At 42.5% G+C, this 21,631-nt stretch overlaps 1 protein-coding gene across 5 annotated transcripts in view; it reads left to right on the plus strand.

Annotated features, from left to right (window-relative positions):
- Nucleotides 1-21,631, plus strand: part of PRKCE (protein kinase C epsilon) — a 478,701-nt gene that overhangs the window by 399,430 nt on the left and 57,640 nt on the right. For all 5 annotated transcript variants that reach the window (XR_008891642.1, XM_056568104.1, XM_056568105.1 and 2 more), the window contains one exon: nt 16,942-17,080. Coding sequence is in view for 4 of the 5 variants with exons in the window: in XM_056568104.1 (XP_056424079.1) it covers nt 16,942-17,080 (139 nt within the window). In the remaining variant the exon portion in view is untranslated. The remainder of the gene's footprint in view (nt 1-16,941; nt 17,081-21,631) is intronic.

Raw genomic sequence — 21,631 nt, forward strand, 5'->3', positions numbered from 1 at the left:
TTCTCCGGGGTCAGTAGATGGTCCACTATCCACGGATGTGAAGAATGTATGAAGTAAAGCAGGAAAAAAATCCCCTGGGATAATGGAAGGATCCACTTCATACTCTGAAAATGCAGCTTTTTATTTAAAGGAGTAGTCCAGTGTTTTTGTTTTTTCTAAATGCTTTTCTTTGCCATATTCTGAGACCCCGAACTTTTTTAAAAATTAATATTCTATCCCTGGACATCTTTATAGCCTTGCATTTTTACAAGGCGAGATGTAGATTTGGTACAATTTTGGGGTTCATATGGCTAATTAATGATTTTTCTTGCAATTTTTGGGCAGAGGCAAGATGACGAAAACAAAAATTCTACTTTATTTTTTCTTTTACATATTTACCATGTAAGATAACATTTTTAAAATTTTAAAGCCCCTTTCACACTACCGTTATGACCCGATAGTGTGATGGCCGTCAGGACTGCCTGGGAGAACAGCGGGAGAAGAAAAGTGCTTGCGCCGTCTTTTTTCTCCCGCTATTCTCTCTAAAAACAGTGGTGCCCGATGGACCCCATTGACTATAATGGGGTTCATTGGGACCCATTATTGCCCGTTGTGCCCTGTCAAAATCACAGTCGTCAAACTCTCCCCAATTGACGAGACGCAATGGTAGTGTGAATGTAGCCTAACAGTTTAGGATGTTACCCATTATGTTTTTTTTTATTGTATATTTTTTCCTATGACAAATGGAAAATTTTATTTTACATATTTTTTTTTAAACCCTTATTTTTAGGTGACAGAAGGAAAGAAATTAATCAGGTCTGAATTTTTAACCTAAAGTCTATATGATGTGAAAGTGGAGATTCAGTTAAAGGAGTACTCTGTTATGTTTTTTTTTTTTTTTTTCACCAATATTCCTATTCTTCCTGTTATGGGGGGGGGGGGGGGGGAAATACTTACCTCCCACCACTCCCCCTGTGCCTCTCCTGTCCCACTGTGGACCTGTGTGCTCCTCTTCCTGTTCTCTGTGGCCATATGTCACGCTGCAGTTTAGCAAATGGCTGACCGCAGCGATGTCCCACCTCGGACAGTGATTAGCTGAGCAGCATTGGGACATATTGACCACAGGGAGCCAGGAAGAGGTCCGCATGGGCCAGCAGTGGAAAACAGAGGCACTGGGGGAGCGACAAGGCAATAAGTAGATTTTTTTTTTTTCATAACAGGAAGTATAGGTATGTTGATCAAAAACCCCTATCCCAAAGTGCTTCTTTAATGCTTTTGGTGTTTTTTTTTTTTTTTTTTTTTTTACCATCTATATTTTAAAATAATTTTTTTTTTCCACTAGGCCTAAAACTAAACTAGGACTTTTGTCTGTGATGATAAAGAGAAAGCAGCTTGAAAGTTATCAGTACACCATTACACTATACACAATAGCTGACGCTCAGAGCTCAGCCTCCCCCTACTTGTGGAATGACTATTGCACAGAGAATGCTCAGTAATGTTTCCAATTCATGCCAGGCCCTGTCCATTGTTGCCTATGTCCATTATGGGTTGCAGTTAATATATCTCTAAATGCTGTTAAAAACAGCTTAGGCAAGATGGCAGCCCCTATAATAATGTATCAAATATAATTTGTTTAAATATTACAATCAGAAAATAAAAACCGATGAGAGGAAAAAAAAAACTTATTTCAGTATCTTCATTTAATCAGTAAAACAATTTATAAAATATCTCGAACAGCCAATATTTTTTACGGACAAATTGGAAAACCAGTTTTTTTTAATGGACACTTTAAAAAGTTTAAAGATTTTTCTGGACTGCCCACAAATCAATGGACACATGAACGCCCTGGTCTGCACCATAACTTATCCTGAACTCTATCTGATCCCTTCCTACGTAATTTGTTTTTAAGCATTTTATTCTCTTCAATGTTTGGTTAACAATGTCCATGTGCCAATTTCATCGCATAATTCTGTTTTTAGATACCACGCTCCATTTGATTTCAATCAGCTCGTATTTGTACTTTGTGCACGTTCCTTGGCCGGCGTAGGTCATGAATAAACCCATTGACAACTCAGGTATTTTTGGTTACTACAGGACTGCACACCTGCATGAGCAGATCAGGATATGTAAGAGGATCACTTGTATCATAAAGAAAATGTTCGTGAAAGTTTTGTTTGCTTTTCCCACTTTTGACCCAGGTATTCTTCTTATTAAGGTCAAAGGAATCTGTTGGCTCCATTTCCCATTGCAGTTTGTACCCAAAGCCTTGCAAGTGTGTAAAAATAGCTGGCACTGAAGTCAGGCCTATTCTTACAAACAGCACACACAAAGCACAGCATCAATATAGCACCCGCACCCACCTCCAATACAACACCCACATCTTACCCACAATATATGACCTCCCAGCTCAAATATAGGACACAGAGAGAACCCACATAGTACCCATATAGGACTCAAAATGGTTGAATATAGTACACATACAGCACTCACATAGTACTCATATATGACTCACAATGGTTAAAGATAGTACACGTACAGCACTCTTGTAACTTGAATATAACATACATACAGCACCCTATAGTCATATATGGTGCTCACACAAATGAAATGTCGAACACATACAGCATCCACATAGTACCCATATATTACCCGAACAGCTTGAAAATAGTGCATATACAGCACCCACCCACACCCTGCATGCAAAGTAAAAGGTACTCTTCAAATTAGGGATCAACCGATATCAATTTTTTAGGGCCGATACCGATAATCTGTGACCTTTCCGGCCGATAGCCGATAACCGATATTCCGGTATAAGTTATCGGCTATTCACACCAACCCGCCCCCTAACCCCCCACCCGGCCCCGCAGAAGCCGCTGCAGATCAATGATTTAAAGATGACATTCTAAATCGATGAACTGCAGCGGCTTTTGCGGGGCCAGAGACCGCCGCTGCCCGCTTCTCTCCCCCTGCCGGTCCTGGGGTCCTCCCTAGTCCAACCACCACTGCCGCTGCCCCATTGCCTCCCCCATCCCCGGTTTTATAATTACCTGTTCCCGGGGCCCGGCGTCCGCGCTACTTCTGGCTCCGGTGGTGTCCTGAGCTGTCATTGTGTGCACTGACAGTGACATCGCGTTGATGACGTCACTCGTCATTGCGCTGCGCAGCGCACAGGACGTCGCAGGAGCCAGAAGTATCGTGGACCCCGGGAAAAGGTAATTATAAAACCGGGGATGGGGGAGGCAATGGGGCGGCGGCGGCAGTCTCTGGGCGGGGGTGGGGGGGTGTTGGTGCATTATCTGCATTTCGGCAAGGTAATTGCCGATACCGATAATGTCCAAAATCGTGAATATCGGCCGATAATATCGCCCAAACCGATAATCGGTCGATACCTACTTCAAATAACAGGACAGCACCCTGCACTAGAAATTGTTTTTTGAGATCATGTGTAAGCAACACATCAATGTGGCCTCTATGTCTACACTGTCGGGGAGATTTATCAAAACCTGTCTAGAGGAAAAGTTCAGATCGCTTCTTTCATTTTTGAAAAGTTCTCTGAAAAATAAAAGAAACGATCTGATTGGTTGCTATGGGCAACTTAGCAATTTTTCCTCTGGACAGGTTGTGATAAATCCCCCCCAGTATCTGTATAGTTTTGCTTACATAATGTGCACAATGACGCTTACTTAGCCTACTAGCCTTAGCAGTGAGCACCATATACAGCCGCATCCAACAAAGCAGAATTATGTCACTGTCCCTCAGAATAATCATCCAAGTGCAACGTCACATGAAAGGGAAAAGCCATCTCCTTGTTTGCTGAAACACATCCTGCTACAAAGACATAATTTATGGTTCTCGGGTTGGCACAATGGAGTTTCCTGTCCTAATCTGAGCATTTTGTTTAAAGTCTCGGTCGTGATTAGAAGTGAGCTAACTTCATGTGATTGCATAACCGGATTTCTATGTTTGGGAATATTTGTTATCATCCTTCATAATGTTAACACATATAGTTGAGTAAGAAATATGCAAGGAACTTGTCCAAAAAGTTGAACACTCATAACTTTAAAGGGTACTCAACAAACTGTTCCGAACGCTGGAGCTGGTGCCGGGTGCTCGTGATGTCATAGCCCTGCCCCCTCATGACATCATGGCCCACCCCCTCAATGCAAGTCTATGGGAGGGGGCGTGACAGCGTCACGCCCCCTCCCATAGACTTGCATTGAGGGGGTGGGTTATGACGTCATGATGGGGCGTGGCTATGACGTCACAAGCTCCCGGCTCTAGCGTTTGTAACAGTTTGTTCCAAACGCTTAGCAGCGGAGTACCCCTTTAACTATATTGAAGAGGTTTTCCCATTATACTTGGTGATTACCTATTGGATATGCCGTCACCTTCTGACCAGTGGTATGAAGCCTGCCGAGACCCTCAAGGATCCTCAAAATGAGAGCTGCATTGCATAGCGGTCCTTTTAGACACCATGTTCCCTTTGTTCATATGATCTACAAGGTGTCCCAGAGACCCTCACCAAAAAGAATGGTTTTTGATGTATTGTAGTCCATTGTTAGGTAGGAATTCCCCTTTAAAGGAAAACTCCAGGTAAAATGGAAAAAAAATTCTAAGTTCCAATTACTCATTAGGGGACCTGTAAATGTTTGCAAGGCAGAACTCGAATATATTTTTATGGACACATGAGGTAGCTGTAGTCACAAACTGTAAGTTGTATGTTGTAGAAAATACAAGTAAACAGTGTCGGGCACCACTTTTTATTAATTATCTTAATTAAAATAAAGTTTCCAAAAATTTTCAAAAACGTTCCCCAACCGTGTTGGACTGAGGTTTCTCAGGTCCAAACAAAACAAAATGAAGGTCAAGGTCTGGCTCTACTGGTTAATGTGAGGGGTTATTCACACCCAGCGGAAGGCTGCGCTAGTGGCATCATGCACAAACTGGTCACTCCTTCAGGGGTGCTCCATTGCAAAAAGTCGCATAAAAGTAACAATAGTCCAAAGAAAGTGAAACGATGGCACTCACCGGAAATGTTTAATCTTTAAAAAAAAATCTTCAGTGCATACAACAAGACTGCAGCGGGACAACAGGGCAAAGTAATTAACAAGACAGCTCTTTCATACGTAACCTTGTACTTTTTAAGTGTCTATGCTTGAGAAAATACAAGGTTATATGCGAAACAGCTGTTGCGTTAATTACTTTCCCTTGTTGTTGTACACACAGAACATCTATAAAATCTAATAGGTTATACATAAATTATCCCATAAACAATAGACCCTAGTGAAAAGTGATTGGCTCCAAAGTCACATTTAAATGGGGACGTCCTCTCCTGGACCTTTAAAGGGGTACTCCACCCCTAGACATCTTATCCCCTATCCTAAGGATAGGGGATAAGATGTCTGATCGCGGGGGTCCCGCCGCTGGGGACCCCCGCAATATAGCATGCAGCACCCACCTGTATCTGCTTCCGGCAGTGCTGGAGGGTCTGGCTCCCGACCAAAGGAACAGAAGATCTTGACGTCACGACTCTGCCCCTGTGTGACGTCACGCCCCACCCCCTCAATGCAAGTCTATGGGAGGGGGCGTGACAGCTGTCATGCCCCCTCCCATAGGCTTCCATTGAGGGGCGGAGCGTGATGTCACATGGGGGCGGAGCCGTGATGTCACAATGCTCCGGCCCCGTGATCGACAGTAATCAGACTCTGAGCGAGCATGCTCCGCACATTGATTTTAACGGGTGTGGCGTACAAGATCACGGGGGTCCCAGGCGGCAGGACACCCGCGATCAGGCATCTTATCCCCTATCCTTTGGATAGGGGATAAGATGTCTAAGCGCCTGAGTACCCCTTTAAGGCCCATTATTGTATTATAACCTGAGCCCACCAGAGCAACTACTTAACTGGATGGCTGGTCTGATCCTGTTTCCCATTTATTCAATGAGAACAATACAAAAATAGTTTGTAAAGTATGTCATAGTATAACATGGCTGGTATGAAGAGGTTGGGCTTCATAAATCTAGTAGATTAATGGACCCTCTAAGCCCCACCCCTTCCCCAAACTTCCTGTTATGCATGTGCTTCTTTAAGAGGAAAGTGAAAAAGGAAGAGACCAAATAGTTGCCTTGTGAAAAAATACATTTAAAAAAAAAAAAATTTAATTGATATCCTTTGTATTGTGATATAAAATACCTGGCTCTAGAAAGAGGGGTATAGCATGATTTTTATGACTCTTTAATTTAAAAGCCTTTAAAGGGGTACTACAGTGGAAAACTTTTTTTTTAAATCAACTGGTGCCAGAAAGTTAAACAGATTTGTAAATCACTTCTATTAAAAAATCTTAATCCTTCCAGTAGTTTTTAGGGGCTGTATACTAAAGAGAAATCCAAAAAGAAATGCATTTCCTGTCATGTCCTGACCACAGTGCTCTCTGCTGACCTCTGCTGTCCATTTTAGGAAGTGCCCAGAGAAGCATATGTTTGCTATGGTGATTTTCTCCAGTTCCTAAAATGGACAGCAGAGGTCAGCAGAAAGCAATGTGGTCAGGACATCACAGGAAATTTCTTTTTTTGATTTCTCTTTAGTATACAGCCCCTAAAAAGTGGAAGGATTAAAAATGTTTAATAGAAGTGATTTACAAATCTGTTTAACTTTCTTGCACCAGTTGATTTAAAAAAAAAAAAAAGTTTTCCATGGTAGTACCCCTTTAAAGGGGTTGTGCGCTGCCTTCCTTTCGGAGCTCCGCTCGCAGCGTCCGGAAGTTCATTACTCCGAACGCTGTGTGCGGGCTTCCGTGTTTGCGGCCGCCCCCTCGTGACGTCACGCCGGCCCCTCGTGATGTCATGCCCGCCCCCTCAACGAACGTCTATGGGAAGGGGGCACGACCGCTGTCACGCCCCCTTCCCATACATTTTAGTTGAGGGGGTGGGTGTGACGTCACGAGGGGCTGGGCGTGACGTCACGAGGGGGCGGCCGCGAACTCGGAAGCCCGCACACAGCGTTCGGAGTAATGAACTTCCAGACGCTGCGAGCGGAGCTCCGAAAGGTAGGGCTTTAGGGACCTTTTTACAAGTCTTGGCATGGTGGCTCCTCCCACTGGACATATAGAATATGACATGTAACGGATGTATTACTTTAAAAATAATTTCGAAGTGATGCAAAGCGTTAACTGATATGTGAAAGCAAAATATGTAACTTAAGTGAACCTAAGTGCAAACAAAAGGCCTGAGGGAAAATGACATCACCAACTGCTTGTTGACATTTTTGTAGCATTCAACCATTGAGGCTTGATCTGACTCGAAGCTGACTAATGCCATTGGTTCCCTCTTTCATCTTGTATTTTATATCTAATAAATGATTTTACTTAGGCGGATTAAGAACACACACAGAAGGCCCTGTTGCTTTCATAGTTCACTGCGGATTGTACAAAGGCCAGTTTATTTTTTTGCTAACTCAGTGTATTGTTTTCTTTTAGTATTTTGCTATTGAAACTGTAAACGTGCAGGATAAAGTATGATGTGGGATGGAGTGTGATAAGACGTTCAGATGACCAGCATAAACCCTTCACAGAAGATTGCAATGGCCTCCGCGGTGGGGAACATGTTCTCAAATGCACGTACCAGACTTTATTCCCTCGTACGTGTTGTAGTCTAAGGTCTACTCCTAGTAATCACAATTGTTATTATAAGAACCTTGGTTTCCATAGAACTGCACATAGGGCTCTCGTGGACACCTTAGATCTATGGCATAACCATAGTCAATGACTAAAGAGGTGTCTTCATGAAGACAACCCTGTTCATATGTTCTTTTTGAATTCTCCTTTGGAACTTCCTCTGTGACCCAACACTGAAAGGCTTTCCTTTAGGGCTTTGTTAGATGGGCAAATGGCTGCTTGATTCAAGCGCTGAATAACAATGTACAAGTCGATTACTACTATTTTAATAAGACTTTTAGATGGGCCAATAATTGATGGAGAAGAGCAGCCGAATCTCCGGATCAGTCAGACAGCCATTCATTTTCATCATTGTTGGAAGCATATCTCCCACTTCATACTGCAGCTTAGCCAGGCCTCTTGGATGCTGGAGCTTGGAAGGAAAACATGATTTTATTACTTTGCAAACAACCATCAGCAAAGAGACAGGTATCAATAGTTTTTTTTATCTCTCTTATGAGCTCCCTATCAATGTCTGGAGCTCTAAGCATGATATAGAGCTGACAGGTTCCATTTGAGTCAATAATAAGTTTGACTTTAAGGCTAGGTTCAGACTAAGGAATTTCCATCTAGAGAATCCTAGTGCGGCCAGCGAAGAATCAGTCGGCTTTAGGACCACACGGACATTGCAGTCCCCAATCGACTGCAATGTGTTCCGTGAATATATCCGCCTGAAGAGTGAGAAACGCCATTCTTAGGGCGGATATTTTAAAGCGGATTTTCCGTTCACAAATTCTGTTTCAAAAATTCCGAAGTGTGAATTGGGGAACGGAAAACCCATTCACTAGCTTGTCCATTTTAGGAAGCAGAATTTCTTCCTGCAATTTCAAAGCGGAATTGCAGGCAGAAATTCTGTAGTCTGAACCTAGGGTCATATAAGTGGAAAATCAGATCTCTCTCTTGCTACTGAACAAAGAGGCTTTTTCACCATCCATTTAAAGGGGTACTCCGGTGGAAAACTTTTTTTTTTTTTTAAATCAACTGGTGCCAGAAAGTTAAACAGATTTGTAAATTACTTCTATGAAAAAATCTTAATCCTTCCTGTACTTATTAGCTGCTGAATACTACAGAGGAAATTCATTTCTTTTTGGAACACAGTGCTCTCTGCTGACATCTCTGTCCATTTTAGGAACTGTCCAGAGCAGCATATCTTTGCTATGGGGATTTTCTCCTACTCTGGACGGTTCTTAAAATAGACAGAGATGTCAGAAGAGAGCACTGTGGTCATGATGTCAGCAGAGAGCTCTGTGTTCCAAAAAGAAAATAATTTCCTCTGTAGTATTCAGCAGCTAATAAGTACTGGAAGGATTAAGATTTTTAAATAGAAGTAATTTACAAATCTGTTTAACTTTTTGGCACCAGTTGATTTAGAAAAAAAAAAAAGTACCCTTTTAACACAGCAGGAAGTCACATCATGATCTGAAGCGCCATCGCTCAATACTATCCAGCCAACCAGCCACATGTAAACAAACTCCTGTCTATCTTTGTGCCCTCATGTGAAGACTTCAGTTGTACCATGACACATTAGTTTTGGCAACTTGTATTTGTCATATGTTATTTTGTCAGTTAAAGGGAACCTGCCATCAGTTTCATGCTGCCTGAACCACAAGTCATCCGGTCGTACCCCGGTTGCTTCTGTCTGCTTTGTCAGCCTTGATTGATAGATCTTTTCTTATATTTATAGCAAAGGTTTCCTGGTCCTCAGGGTCATGGATTAGTTGATAAATTAGGGTTTGGTGCTGTAGTCTCCATTCAGTACTTTAGCTATATCATCAAAACCACTGACAGGTGAAGTGAATAGCATTACCAGTGACTAAGGCTCCTATCAAGGGGTTGGATGGATCTGGAGCAAATGAACAGTCTGTTTTGAAGTTGATGTTTTGGAATCAAGAAAAATGCAAAAGCGGAAGGACCTGAGTGATTTTGATTAGGGGCCAAAATGTGATGGCTTAGATCAGTGGTCTCCAACCTGCGGACCTCCAGATGTTGCAAAACTACAACTCCCAGCATGGAATGCTACTACTATCTTGCATTGCTGTACCTGGATTGGGGTTTCACACCGGACCCAACTAGTCGCTTGCACCCCCTCATTTTTTTACAATTTTGCTTTTGGGTTGTGCTGTTTTCCCAGTATTTTTTCTTTATTTATATATATATATATATATATATATATATATATATATATATATATACACCGTATTTTTCGCCGTATAAGACGCACTTTTTCTTCCCCAAAACTGGGGGGGAAAAGTCGGTGCGTCTTATACGGCGAATACACCCCTATCGCGGCTGTCCCTGCAGCCATCAACGGCCGGGACCCGCGGCTAATACAGGACATCACCGATCGCGGTGATGCCCTGTATTAACCGGCGGTCCCGAACACCCCGACTGAATAGCCGGGTCAGTGCTTACAGGACACCGGGAGGGACCTTACCTGCCTCCTCGGTGTCTTCTCCGTTCAGGGATCCCCTGTATGGCCGACTGTCTCCTTCCTCGTCATCACGTCGTGGAGTACGTGCGTCGGCGTGTGTAACGACGTGATGGCGGCGATGGAGAGCGAGGATACCCGCCCGGCAGCAGAGACGTTCCGGAGCGACGGGGACACGGCGACAGCGATGGAGCGACATCCAGGGCAGCGGTGACGGGTCCGGAGCGGCGGGGACACGTGAGTATTACCGTCTATGCAGTTTGCTTCAATCTGCGGACCTCCAGATGTTGCAAAACTACAACTCCCAGCATGCCCGGACAGCCAACGGCTGTCCGGGCATGCTGGGAGTTGTAGTTTTGCAACATCTGGAGGTCCGCAGGTTGAAGACCACTATTGGGTTCAAAATCTTTATTTTTTTAGATTTTGCACCTATAAATTGGGTGCGTCTTATACGCCGGTGCGTCCTATAGGTCGAAAAATATGGTAAATAAAGTTTTTTCCTGGAATACCCCTTTAAATATCCACGCCCCACTTTTACAAAACTGGCGTGACTAGTGTAAACCTTGGATCATCCTCATTAAAAAAAAAAAACACTTTGAATATCTGATTTTGTGAAGTGCTACATTTTTGACCTGAAGAGTTTTGAATAGGACCCCCAGTGTGTTTATTAGAAAGAAAAATCACCGAGTAATGGTAGAGTGTGTAAGGTTGGCAACATTTCTCATATTACTGCCCCCATTCAGATTTACACTTCTCTTTTCAATGTAATTTCAGTATATCAAAGAATGACTACGCCGTTGCATAACCAGGGATATGTAGACTTGGTGACAAGAAATGGCGGCCATTAAGTTTTGTTTTTGTTTGTTTTCCTCAAAACAGATATGGATGACAACTGGTTGTCTGCTATCACCAATAGCAGTGGTCTCCAAACTGTGGTCCTCCAGATGTTACAGCTGGTTGTCTACCTTTCTTGCCAAAAAATAACGGGCATGCTAATTTGCATAATTAATTATATATGACATCACATTAATCCCCCCCCCTCTGATCCTTCTGTGCCATAATCATCCCAGTTGATTCCCCCGTGCCGTACTCTTTTACTCATTTCAATTCATCCCCCCCCATGAACCCCATATCATGACCCTTCCATTTGATTTATCTCCCCCTCCCCTTCCACCGATCCCCCTTTGCCGTAAGCATTTAACCATTTCAACTGATCCCCAAAGCCCCTCGCCCCTTGGCTGGGTGGCAACCCTACCTACAGTAGTGGCCTCGGAACTGTGGACCTCCAAATGTTGCAAAACGTCAGCTCCCAGGATGCCCGGACAGCCGTTGGCTGTCCGGGCATCCTGGGAGTTGACGTTTTGCAACATCTGGAGGTCCACAGTTTGGAGGCCACTGACCTACTGGTTCAAACCATAAAAAAGCTTTGAAACATATTTAAGCATGTTAGATAAACCAGACACCCAAGGGTCAGAACTGAATTACCGTGTAGCTACCTATAGATGGCACCGTAGAGACAGTTTTCTTCCTTCTAGGAAAGCTAATTTGCATACTTTTTCCCATGAATCATTGCCTGTAAGATCTCATACCTTTAGCTGGATTCTGACATGATGGGAGTTGACATTTTGCAACGTCCGGAGGTCCACAGTTTGGAGACATAGGGGGTTATTTATCATTGTGTTCTATTGCTTTTTGTGGTCTACATTTGCAAATTTCTTTTATTTTTCCGCTAATTGCGGGTTCTTTTTGTGTTTTTGTTTTTCAAAGTTCTAAAATCCATCATTTCGACCTTTTGGTGTTGCTAGACCTTTTTTTTTTAAGTGACGGATGCAGTGGTCACGAATTTATTATCTGCGTGTTTTTAGATTTTTACGCAACTGGCGCAAACCCCCACCCCCCCTCGCAAATCTAGACCACCTCCTGACCAGGTCTAAAAAAGATTACTACTCCTGTCTATTTGCCCAAAAAAATAAAATCATCAGCCAGAGTGAAAGAAAGGGAGAGAGAATAAAGTAGAGAATAAGAATGTTTAAAGGGGTACTCCACTGGCCAGCCGTACGTCTGCGTTCAGAACTAATTTTCTGAACGCTGGGTGCATGCTGCGGGGGTCGGCCACGCCCCCTCTTGACGTCAGCCCTCAATGCAACTCTATGGAAGGGGGCGTTGTGGCGGCCATTACGCTCCCCCTCCCATAGACTTGTATTGGAGGCGTGGCCTGATGTCCCAAAGCAGCCGGAAGGCTGGCCAGTGGAGTACCCCTTTAAAGACCTAAAAAAGTTAAAAATAAAACGTTCAAAGGAAAAGTAAAGCAGTTGTCCATATGAAACAATCAGATATATTTTTTTTTTTAAGCTACAAAAAAGGAATGGTAAAGATGTAAGAAAAAATAAGATTGTTAGCAATGGCCAAAATCTAACAATTTCTTGTGCCAAAGTTTAAAAAAATATCCGACAAAGTGATGATAACAAAGTAAAAAAAAAAAAAAAAACCTCTGTCTCTTCAACAATTAAGTTGTTTTTTTTGCCAAGACCAATAGGGTATGTTCACACTACATAATTCCCGCGGAATTCCGCCAACGGAATTCCGTGCTGTGAACATAAACATCAGTGTGAATGGGTTTCCGCGAGACCCATTCACACTGCAGAATTAGTGAAATTGTTCCTCGCAAAGAAAGAACATGTTCATTCTTTGCGCGGGAGTCCGCGAACACTGCATAGCCGTCAATGGTGATGGTGCAGTGCCGCGCGGTCCTGCCACCGAAGTATTGTGGTGGAGGTCGCCAGAATGGAATCTTTGCTCCCGGAATTCTGCAAGCGGAGATTCCGTTCATAATCCGTAGTGTGAACAAACCCTTATTGATAAATAACCCCCATAGGGTCTAGGGGTCTACATCGGTCAGTGGTCTCACTGTGGCCCTCCAGATGTTGCAAAACTTCAACTCCCAGCATGCCCGGACAGCCAACGGCAGGTTCTCCTCAATGAGTACCCATCAGTAGCAAATATATATTAAATTTTATCTAATGTATTTTTTTGGTTTTATAGATTTTTTTATTTCCCATATCAGATAAAATACAGGGTATGAGAAGTTTTTGACATTGTAGCGTTTTGTGTCAGTTTATGTGTAATGAAGCACATCCACAAGTCTCTTAGTAGGAAATGAACTATGCCGGCAGGTGTCCCATTCATTGGGCTCCTCGGCACTGCTTTATACTGTAAGACTGTGCTCGGTTAAAGACACGGCTTTGAGCTGGATGATACAGAAAAGCCAATGTGTTCCGTCTCATCATTTCTCCATTTACACCAGCACAAAAGGTCAACGTCTGGCTTGCCAAGAGAAAGGACCCTGAATCCTGCAGAGGATGAACTAGACATAGCCGATGTTAAAGGGGTATTCCAGGAAAAAACAGTTATATATATATATATATATATATATATATATATATATATCAACTGGCTCCAGAAAGTTAAACAGATTTGTAAATTACTTCTATTAAAACATCTTAATCTTTCCAGTACTTATCAGCTGCTGAAGTTGAGTTTTTCTTTTCTGTCTAACTGCTTTCTGATGACACCTGTCTCGGGAGCTGTGCACAGTACGAGCGAATCCCCATAGCAAACCTCTTGTGCTCCGGACAGTTCCTGAAACAGACAGAGGTGTCAGCAGAGAGCACTGTTGTCAGACAGAAAAGAAAAACTCAACTTCAGGAGCTGATAACTTTTGGAAGGATTAAGATTTTTTTTAATAGAAGTAATTTAAAAAACTGTTTAAGTTTGTGGAGCTAGATGATCTAAAAAAAATAAAAAATTTCTTGGAATACCCCTTTTAACCTCTTAAGAATGAAGGGCGTATCTGTATGCCCTGCGCCCGGTCCCGGTGTTTAAAACAGGGTAACGCCGTGACCCCGCATCACACCGGATCGGTCCAGGCTGCTATTGATAGCCGGGACCCTGGGCTAATAGCGCGTGGTATAGATCGTTGTGCCGCACACTATTAACCCTTCAGACGCAGTGATCAAAGTTGATCGCTGTGTCAAAAACTAAAGTAAAAGCTTCCCGGCAGCTCAGTCGTGCTGATCGGGACTATCGTGATGTCCCGATCAGCTAGGACGTGAGCGGAGGCCCCCTTACCTTGCTCCATCACGTCCGATCGGCGTTTGATTGCTCCAAGCCTGAGCTACAGGCTTTAGCAATCAACCCCCTATAACGCTGATCCATGCAAAGCTATGACTTTGCAGGGATCAGGGTAAAAGATCAGTGTGTGCAGTGTAATAGGTCCCTATGGGAGCTATAACACTGCAAAAAAAAAAGTGGGGAAAAAAAAGTCAATAAAGGTCATTTAACCCCTTCCCTAATAAAAGTTTGACTCACCCCCCTTTTCCCATAAAAAAACTGTGAAAATAAAAATAAACATATGTGGTATTGCTGCATGTGTAAATGTCCGAACTATAAAAATATATCGTTAATTAAACCGCACGGTCAATGGCGTACGCGCAAAAAAATTCCAAAGTCCAAAATAGCGTATTTTTGGTCACTTTTTATATGATTAAAAAAATGAATAAAAAGCGATCAAAAAGTCCAATCAATGCAAAAATGGTATCGATAAAGACTTCAGAACACGGCGCAAAAAATTAGCCCTCATACTGGCCCGTATGCGGAAAAATAAAAAGTTATAGGGGTCAGAAATGACAATTTTAAATGTATACATTTTCCTATATAAGTAGGGTATCATTTTAATCGTATGGACCTACAGAATAAAGATAAGATGACATTTTTACCGAAAAATTTACTACGTAGAAACGGAAGCCCCCAAAATGTACAAAATTTTATTTTTTCTTCAATTTTGTCGCACAATGATTATTTTTTTCCGTTTCGCCGTGGATTTTTTGGTAAAATGACTGATGTCATTACGAAGTAGAATTGGTGGCGCAAAAAATAATCTGCAAAATTTAAGGTGTTAGTATTTTTAGAAGGTGATGAGGAAAAAATGAAAATGCAAAATGGAAAAACGGATGCTGAGTCCTTTAAGGGGTTAAATGCTCCCGTCGATCACATGTGGCAGTAGTCATTTCCATTCATACATTACATTAGTGCAGTCTTTCCCAACCAGTGAGCCTCCAGCTGTTGCAAAACTACAACTCCCAGCGTGTCCGGACAGCCAAAGGCTGTCCGGGCATGCTGGGAGTTGTAGTTTTGCTACAGCTGGAGGCACACTGGTTGGGAAACACTCAAATTGTTGACAGCTCAAATTGTTGTGCTGCTTTTTGGGCATTAATACCTGTCATATCACAGAAAAAAAATAAAGCTTCTATGTGTTACTCACTAGATCATGCAGATGCTTTACATGTCCTTTTTATGTGTCTAGCTTCTGTATTTGGCTCACAAATCCCTCTGTTCTGCTTCTTACTCAGTCTGACATCCACTGCTCAGGAAGTAGCGTGTCCAGGGCAAGCACTGAGACCACCCTCACTCACCATGCATTCACTTTCTCCCTGAGTCTGCTGTGCTGTGTTGGGTTTCTTCATCCAATCACTGCAGGCTGTTCTGTAACCCCCTCCTCTCTGCTGCAGTCTGATAGGACAGGAGTGAGCACAGAGGAGTGAGCAGTTCCGCCCCCACTTACTGGACTTTGTCCCTGCTTGTGCTTCAGCTGGGACAAAGTTGAGGCTGCACCCGGACAAGATCATGTTCTGGATTGTATGTGGACCCCTAGTTGTCTTTTTTTTCTATAACAAAGAGACAAAAACAGGAAGTATATTAGAAAGGTTGATGTTTTGCCAAGATGTACAACATATAAAAAGTTTTTGATTCCGAGAAGAAAAAAATCACAGAAAATGGGACAAAATGTACTAAATCGACATCTATGGGATTCCACACTTCTGAATTTATGCATTGGGAATTTCCGCACGAATTCTGCACCAATTCCACACAAAATCCGCACAAGCCAGGAAGCGGAAGCTGAATTGGTGTGGAAATTCTGCCCGTGTGAATAGACCCTTAGTGTTGTGTTGTTGTTTTTTTTATTTTTTTTTTTAGTTAAGGCTATGTGCACTTTACATTTTGGGCCATATTTTACCGTTTAAAATGGTACTCCATTGAAAAAAAAAATTCTAATCAACTGGTTCCAGAAAGTTAAACAGGTTTGTAAATTACTTCTATTATAAAATCTTAATCCTTCCAGTACTTATCAGCTGCTGTATGCTCCAGAAAAAAAAAAAAAGTTGTATTTCTTTCTGGAGTTCTTTTTAGTCTGACCACAGTGCTCTCTGCTGACACCTCTGTCCGTATCAGGAACTGTCCAGAGCAGGAGAGGTTTGCTATGGGGATTTTCTCCTACTCTGGACAATTCCTGACATGGACAGAGATGTCAGCAGAGAGCACTGTGGTCAGACTGGAAAGAACTACACAACTTCCTTTGGAGCATACAGCAGCTGATAAGTACTGGAAGGATGGAGATTTTTTTTATTGAAGTAATTTACAAATCTGTTTAACTTTCTGGAACCAGTTGATTAGAAAAAAAAAAATTCCACTGCGGTACCCAAACACTACTGTTTTTTTTGTTTTTTTTGTTTTTTTTAAAGCTATATAACAACCATTTTTAAGGTCGATTTTACAGCCATTTATTGGGCTGCAGCAAAAGCTTTAGCCTCAAACCAAGTCTGTTTTCAAGTCATTACATTGAGTTGTAAATGTTTAAAACAAAAGTTGTGTATAAAAAAAAATAAATAAAAAATAAAGGCGTTCAAAAAAGAAAATGAAAAAAGAAAACATTGTTTTTTACCTGCGTATAAATAGCACATTAATAAAATGTTTTATTCCTTTTACAGGGATCTTAAACTGGACAATATACTTTTGGATGCAGAAGGACACTGTAAACTTGCTGACTTTGGGATGTGTAAAGAGGGAATCCTGAATGGCGTAACTACGACAACTTTCTGTGGTACGCCAGACTACATCGCTCCTGAGGTAGGTAATGGTCACATATGGACCTGTATTAATACCGGCATACATTTCCCTATACTTCATGGATTTTTCCATATACAGTGGTCCCTCAAGTTACAACATTAATTGGTCCCAGGACGACCATTGTATGTTGAAACCATTGTATGTTGAGACCATAACTCTATGGAAACCTGGTAATTGGTTCTGAAGCCAAAATGTCATCCAAAAATTGGAAAAAGTGAGGATTAAAGAAAAATAAGAATAAATAACTAATATATATAAAGCAAATCCTTACATATAAAAGTAAGAAAGATCTGCTGGGAGCTGTAATCACTGTCTATGTCAGTGTTTCCCAACCAGGGTGCCTCCAGCTGTTGCAAAACTACAATTCCCAGCATGCCCGGACAGCCGTTGGCTGTCCGGGCATGCTGGGAGTTGTAGTTTTGCAACAGCTGGAGGCACCCTGGTTGGGAAACAATGGTTTATGTAGAGGACAGGAGCTTCTTCAGGGTCCTGTACAGTACACGCAGTGTCCAAAATGGAGCCGCCCTTACTTGGTGTCCAAAGGAGCAGCTAAGTCACAGGTGAGCCCTGGCACAGGTAAGGAGTAGTACAGAACTTGTAGTTCCTCCCTGTACTGTAGGGGGCTCTACCAGACACCAGTCAGTGCATGCACTTCAGTAATACAGGTAAAGAGTAGTACAGAACTTGTAGTTCCTCCCTGTACTGTAGGGGGCGCTACCAGACACCAGTCAGTGCATGCGCTTCAGTAATAGAGGTGATTTACCAGTAAAATGCCCATTCTGATTGGTCAGTTCCTCCAGTTGTGACACGTTTCACAGATCTGGACTGTCTGTAGCATTGTATGTTGAGTCTGGTTTCAAGTTACGATGGTCCAGAAAAGACCATTGTATGTTGAAACTATTGTATGTTGAGGCCATTGTAAGTTGAGGGATCACTGTAGTCTTGTGGTTCTAACAGTATTGTAAAAGTATTATCTTAGGCGGCTTTCACACTATAAAATTCATCCGTTTTAAAGATGTTCCGTTTGATGTTCCGTTATGAAAACCCTGAAAATCGTCCATTAAACGTCCGTTAGAAAATCCCATTATAGTCTGTGGGATTTTTACATTATCCGTTTTAATCCGTTATAGTGCGTTATTAATAACGGACGTTGTTTTGTGATGGAAGATAGTAATGGAAGAAATATTGCATGTACTATTTCTTCCGTTCATTCTCCTGTCAGAAAATAACATCCGTTATTAATAACGCACTATAACGGATTAAAACGGATAATGTAAAAATCCCATAGACTATAATGGGATTTTCTAACGGACGTTTAATGGCCGATTTTCAGGATTTTCATAACGGAACATCAAACGGATCTTTAAAACGGATGAATTTTATAGTGTGAAAGCCGCCTAAGAGAGAATCGCTTGACGTTATAATAGGTCCTGTGGGATCTTTAGATGGGTTTGCAGATTTTCCATGTGCGCAGTTACAAAGTTTATAAGGCTGAAAAAAGAAGACTCCATGAAGGTCAACTAGGTAGGCAAAGAAGGCCAAAACCCCATATTGCTTTAGTGTTTGTGTTTCTTAGTCCATTACCTATTAGAGTGTTAAAGGGGTACTCCGCTGCTAGACATCTTATCCCCTATCCCCCGGGGTTCTTCCACAGCACCAAGCGTTCTAAACAAACACCGGGTTCCTGCAGCAGTGGTCGTGACTTTATGGCCACGCCCCTAATGACGTCATGCCCCCCCCTCAATTCATGTCTATGGGAGGGGGCATGTTGACACGCCTCCTCCCATAGACATGAATGGAGGGGGTGTGGTGTGATGTCATGAGGGGCATGGCCGTGACATCACGATCACAGGCCTCCGGCTCCCAACGTTCTGAACAACCTGCGGGAAATACGCTGCGTATTCCTCGCTCGCTATACACACAGGGCTTTCTGGCGGCAGCCCTATTTGTGTAGTGAGTTTTGGAGGCGGAGCTGCACGTCACAGTCACGCCGGCACACGGCCCCGCCTCCAAAACTCACTACACACATAGAGCTGCTGCCGGAAAGTCCTGTGTGTATAGTGAGCGAGGAATACGCAGCGTATTTCCCGCTGCTGCCGTAAATTTTGTGCAGGGTGGAATACGCTGCGTATACGCCAGGTGGGAACAAACCCTTAAAGGGATTGTCTGGCGGCATTTAATGTTTTGAAAAGGAGCAGACTGTGTTAAAAATTAGTAAAACAAACATTACTCACCTCACCGATCCTTTGCTGCTACCAATCCGAGATCATAGCTGATCTTCACATCCTGATTCCACCTTGATTAACAGGAAATGGTTGGAAATGCCCATATAGCCTATGATGTCCATTCAGTCACTGGTGCGGCCATTGATTGGCTGAGTGGGCATTTCCAGCCATTTTCTGTGCAACAAGACAGGACCAGGAAGCTGTGATCAGTGGGAATTGGGTGACCATCTGGATCTGCTGCAGTAAGGGATCGGTGTAATTAATATAAAAATGTATACACTTTTATTTTACTCTATTAACTATTTTTCAAAAAAGGATCCCACCAGACAACCCCTATAAGAATATTGGACACTTCACAGATTGAGTCAGCAATCATTTAAACGGAAACCATTAAAAAATATATGAATTTTATTTAAATCATCATTAAAAAACACAACAGATAAATCTAATATTCAGAGAGAGATCATGAAAAAAGACAGAACATGACCATATTAAATATATTATATATCTATAGCACAATGGCATAATAGTACAGTGATCCCTCAATTACAATGGACTCAACATACAATCGTTTCAACATACAATGGTCTTTTCTGGACCATTGTAACTTGAAACCAGACTCCTCATACAATGCAGACAGTCCAGATCTGTGAAATGTGTCAACAGCCAGAAGAACTGACCAATCAGAAAGGGCATTCACTGGTAAAAACCCTGTATTACTGAAGTGCATGCACTGACTGGTGTCTGGTAGCACCCCTTACAGTACAGGGAGGTATTACATGTTCTGTACTCTTTACCAGTGCCAGGGTTAGCTGCTCCTTTGGACATCATGAAAGGGCGGCTCCATGTTACTTCTTAGGACATTAAGGCATTTTTACCCCTTTCTGCTGTGTGTATTCCCCATGCTGCTGCTCTGAATTTACTAACTGGGCGCACGCGTCTCTGTACATCTTGCACAATAATAGAAATCACCTCATCCCTTCTCCTTGGCTCTGATACGTACGTGTCCTCTGAGCCGGTGTATATTTGCGCATAAAAAGGCCAGTTGCGCGTTATTTGCGCGCTGAAACTGAAAGTCTGCAGTTCATGAATGTCCACGGGAAAAAAGAGCTCTCCGGCACGCCTGCTCGTAGACAGCGGAACGAAAAGTTCCACCAAACCCGACGCACAGAAAAAGCGCAAATATGACCACTGCACAAATTTTTGCTGAGAAAAATACAAAAGAAAACGTCTACAACGTTTAACCAATGATAAATTCCCCCCATTGCGTGTACTGTACAGGACCCTGAAGAAGCTCCTGTCCTCTACATAGACAGTGATTTACAGCTCCCAGCAGATCTTTATTACTTTTATATGTAAGGATTTGTTTTATCTATATTAGTTATCTACTTAGATTTTCTCTAATCCTCACTTTTTTCTTATTTTTGGATGACATTTTGGCGGCTTCAGAACCAATTACCAGGTTTCCATAGAGTTATGGTCTCAACAAACAATGGTCGTTCTGGAACCAATTAACCCTTTAAGGACGCAGGACGTAAATGTACGTCCTGGTGAGGTGGTACTTAACGCACCAGGACGTACATTTACGTCCTGTGCATAACCGCGGGCATCGGAGCGATGCCCGTGTCATGCGCGGCTGATCCCGGCTGCTGATCGCAGCCAGGGACCCGCCGGCAATGGCCGACGCCCGCGATCTCGCGGGCGTCCGCCATTAACCCCTCAGGTGCCAGGATCAATACAGATCCCGGCATCTGCGGCAGTGCGCGATTTGAATGAATGATCGGATCGCCCGCAGCGCTGCTGCGGGGATCCGATCATTCATAACGCCGCACGGAGGTCCCCTCTCCTTCCTCCGTGCGGCTCCCGGCGTCTCCTGCTCTGGTCTGTGATCGAGCAGACCAGAGCAGAAGATGACCGAAAACACTGATCTGTTCTATGTCCTATACATAGAACAGATCAGTATTAGCAATCATGGTATTGCTATGAATAGTCCCCTATGGGGACTATTCAAGTGTATAAAAAAATTTTAAAAAAATGTAAAAGTAAAAAAAAAGTGAAAAATCCCCTCCCCCAATAAAAAAGTAAAACGTCCGTTTTTTCCTATTTTACCCCCAAAAAGCGTAATTTTTTTTTATAGACATATTTGGTATCGCTGCGTGCGTAAATGTCTGATCTATTAAAATAAAATGTTAATGATCCCATACGGTGAACGGTGTGAACGGAAAAAAAAAAAGTCCAAAATTCCTACTTTTTTAATACATTTTATTAAAAAAAATTATAAAAAATGTATTAAAAGTTTTTTATATGCAAATGTGGTATCAAAAAA

The sequence above is a fragment of the Hyla sarda genome, chromosome 3 (assembly GCF_029499605.1).
Source record: "Hyla sarda isolate aHylSar1 chromosome 3, aHylSar1.hap1, whole genome shotgun sequence".
NCBI classification, from domain to species: Eukaryota; Metazoa; Chordata; class Amphibia; order Anura; family Hylidae; genus Hyla; species Hyla sarda.